The following is a 1387-nucleotide window of genomic DNA, read 5'->3' as shown; positions in this document are numbered from 1 at the left end:
AAGGGAGCTGAGAGCCAGGAGTGCTCCCCAAAGGTAGGTGCCCCCCTGCTCCCAGGGCTGGGCAGGCATGGGGCAGGTCTCCCCACGCTGCACTGGGCCCTTGTTCCCTGCAGAGCATCTATGGGGTCTACTACAAGTGTCCCTGTGAGAGCGGCTTGACCTGTGATGCCGATAAAACCATCGTGGGCTCCATCACCAACAAGGACTTTGGGGTCTGCAAGGACCCCCGGGAGTCCAGCAGGCGGTGAAGAAAGAGCCCCCCATGCCCCTCTGCGCTGCCTCTGCCTTTCCCCCTCTCCTGGGTCTAGCTGTGGGAGAATTTGAATAAAGACCAGCTTCTGCCGAGCTGCAAGGTGGAGTTTTCACTCAAACCTGGTGTGAAGTTCACCAAACCTGGCCCAGGACAGGGACAGCAGGGCCAGACAGTCCCTGAAGAAGCCACCTGGACATGATGGCTTTACCTGTGTGTGTGTGCAATCATCCAACAATGTGGGCTAGGCCAGCAGCAAGCCGTGGGCTGAGCTCTGCTCCAGGTGAGTTTTAAAAAGGGGGTGCAGGGAAGGGGGAGATGCAGCAGCCCCAGGGTCTGAGGGAGGTCCTTGGGTTGTGCTGGCCTTGGTTTATTTCCTTGGTGAGGAAGAGGAGGCAGCTGTGTGGCAGAGCTGTGGAAGCAGCAGGAGATGAAGGGATCATCAGAGAGGGTGTTCTTGGCTTCTCCAGGGCAGACTTCACCCCATGTTTTTCTGTCCCTGGGATCACAAGAACCAGGCACCCACAGTGCCACTGCCCACTGCCCCAGGGCTCTGCACCAGCTGGGGAGGCCACAAAGCCTGGGGGCACCCCCTGGCAGCCGAGGAGGTGCTGCAGGAAACTTTATTTTCAGGACAAGGCTGACTGGCAGCTTGAGGATCTGCACCTGCAGGAACACCAGGGACACGTCTGGGAGGGTGGCAGAGCTTGGGGGAGCCCCCATTGTTGAAGGGGAACATGGGGGGCAATATGGGCACCAGTCTGGCTCAGGGGGGCTGCAAGAGGAGAAAATCCTGAGCTGGATTTTAAACTTGTGGCGGGTGGTTAAAATCTGGAGGGTCTTGTTCTCTTTGTCGTGGTGGTCCTGGCAGGAGGCCACCAGATCAATGTCCTCAGTGGTGCAGGATGAGGTGTGGGGTAAGGGGCAGCTGGGGGCAGGGATGGGGACAGCAAACCCTGCCACAGGACAGCCAGCCCCAGGGGACACAGGACAGGGGGTCTCTCCCTGGATCCCCATCTCTGCGGGGTCCCCACGCTGCTCCACAGCATTGGGAGCACCCGGAGGGGCTGGGACAGGCACCGGGGCCCGGGGAGCCCCGCCTGCCCCACAGCCCGGCCGGGCTCTGTGCTCCCGGCA

At 60.9% G+C, this 1387-nt stretch overlaps 1 protein-coding gene across 1 annotated transcript in view; it reads left to right on the top strand.

The window, feature by feature from the left end:
- CLPS (colipase) overlaps positions 1 to 248 on the top strand; it is an 804-nt gene extending 556 nt beyond the window's left edge. Inside the window, 2 exon segments of the mRNA XM_005429375.1 lie at positions 1 to 33; positions 114 to 248. The exon segment at positions 1 to 33 is cut by the window's left edge and continues 32 nt beyond it. Coding sequence (XP_005429432.1) covers positions 1 to 33; positions 114 to 248 — 168 coding nt within the window.
- Positions 249 to 1387: the final 1139 nt, after the last annotated feature.

Source organism: Geospiza fortis, unplaced genomic scaffold (assembly GCF_000277835.1).
Source record: "Geospiza fortis unplaced genomic scaffold, GeoFor_1.0 scaffold422, whole genome shotgun sequence".
Lineage (NCBI taxonomy): Eukaryota > Metazoa > Chordata > Aves > Passeriformes > Thraupidae > Geospiza > Geospiza fortis.
Note: the sequence above shows the minus strand (reverse complement) of the source record. Positions and strands in the feature narration are given on the sequence as shown.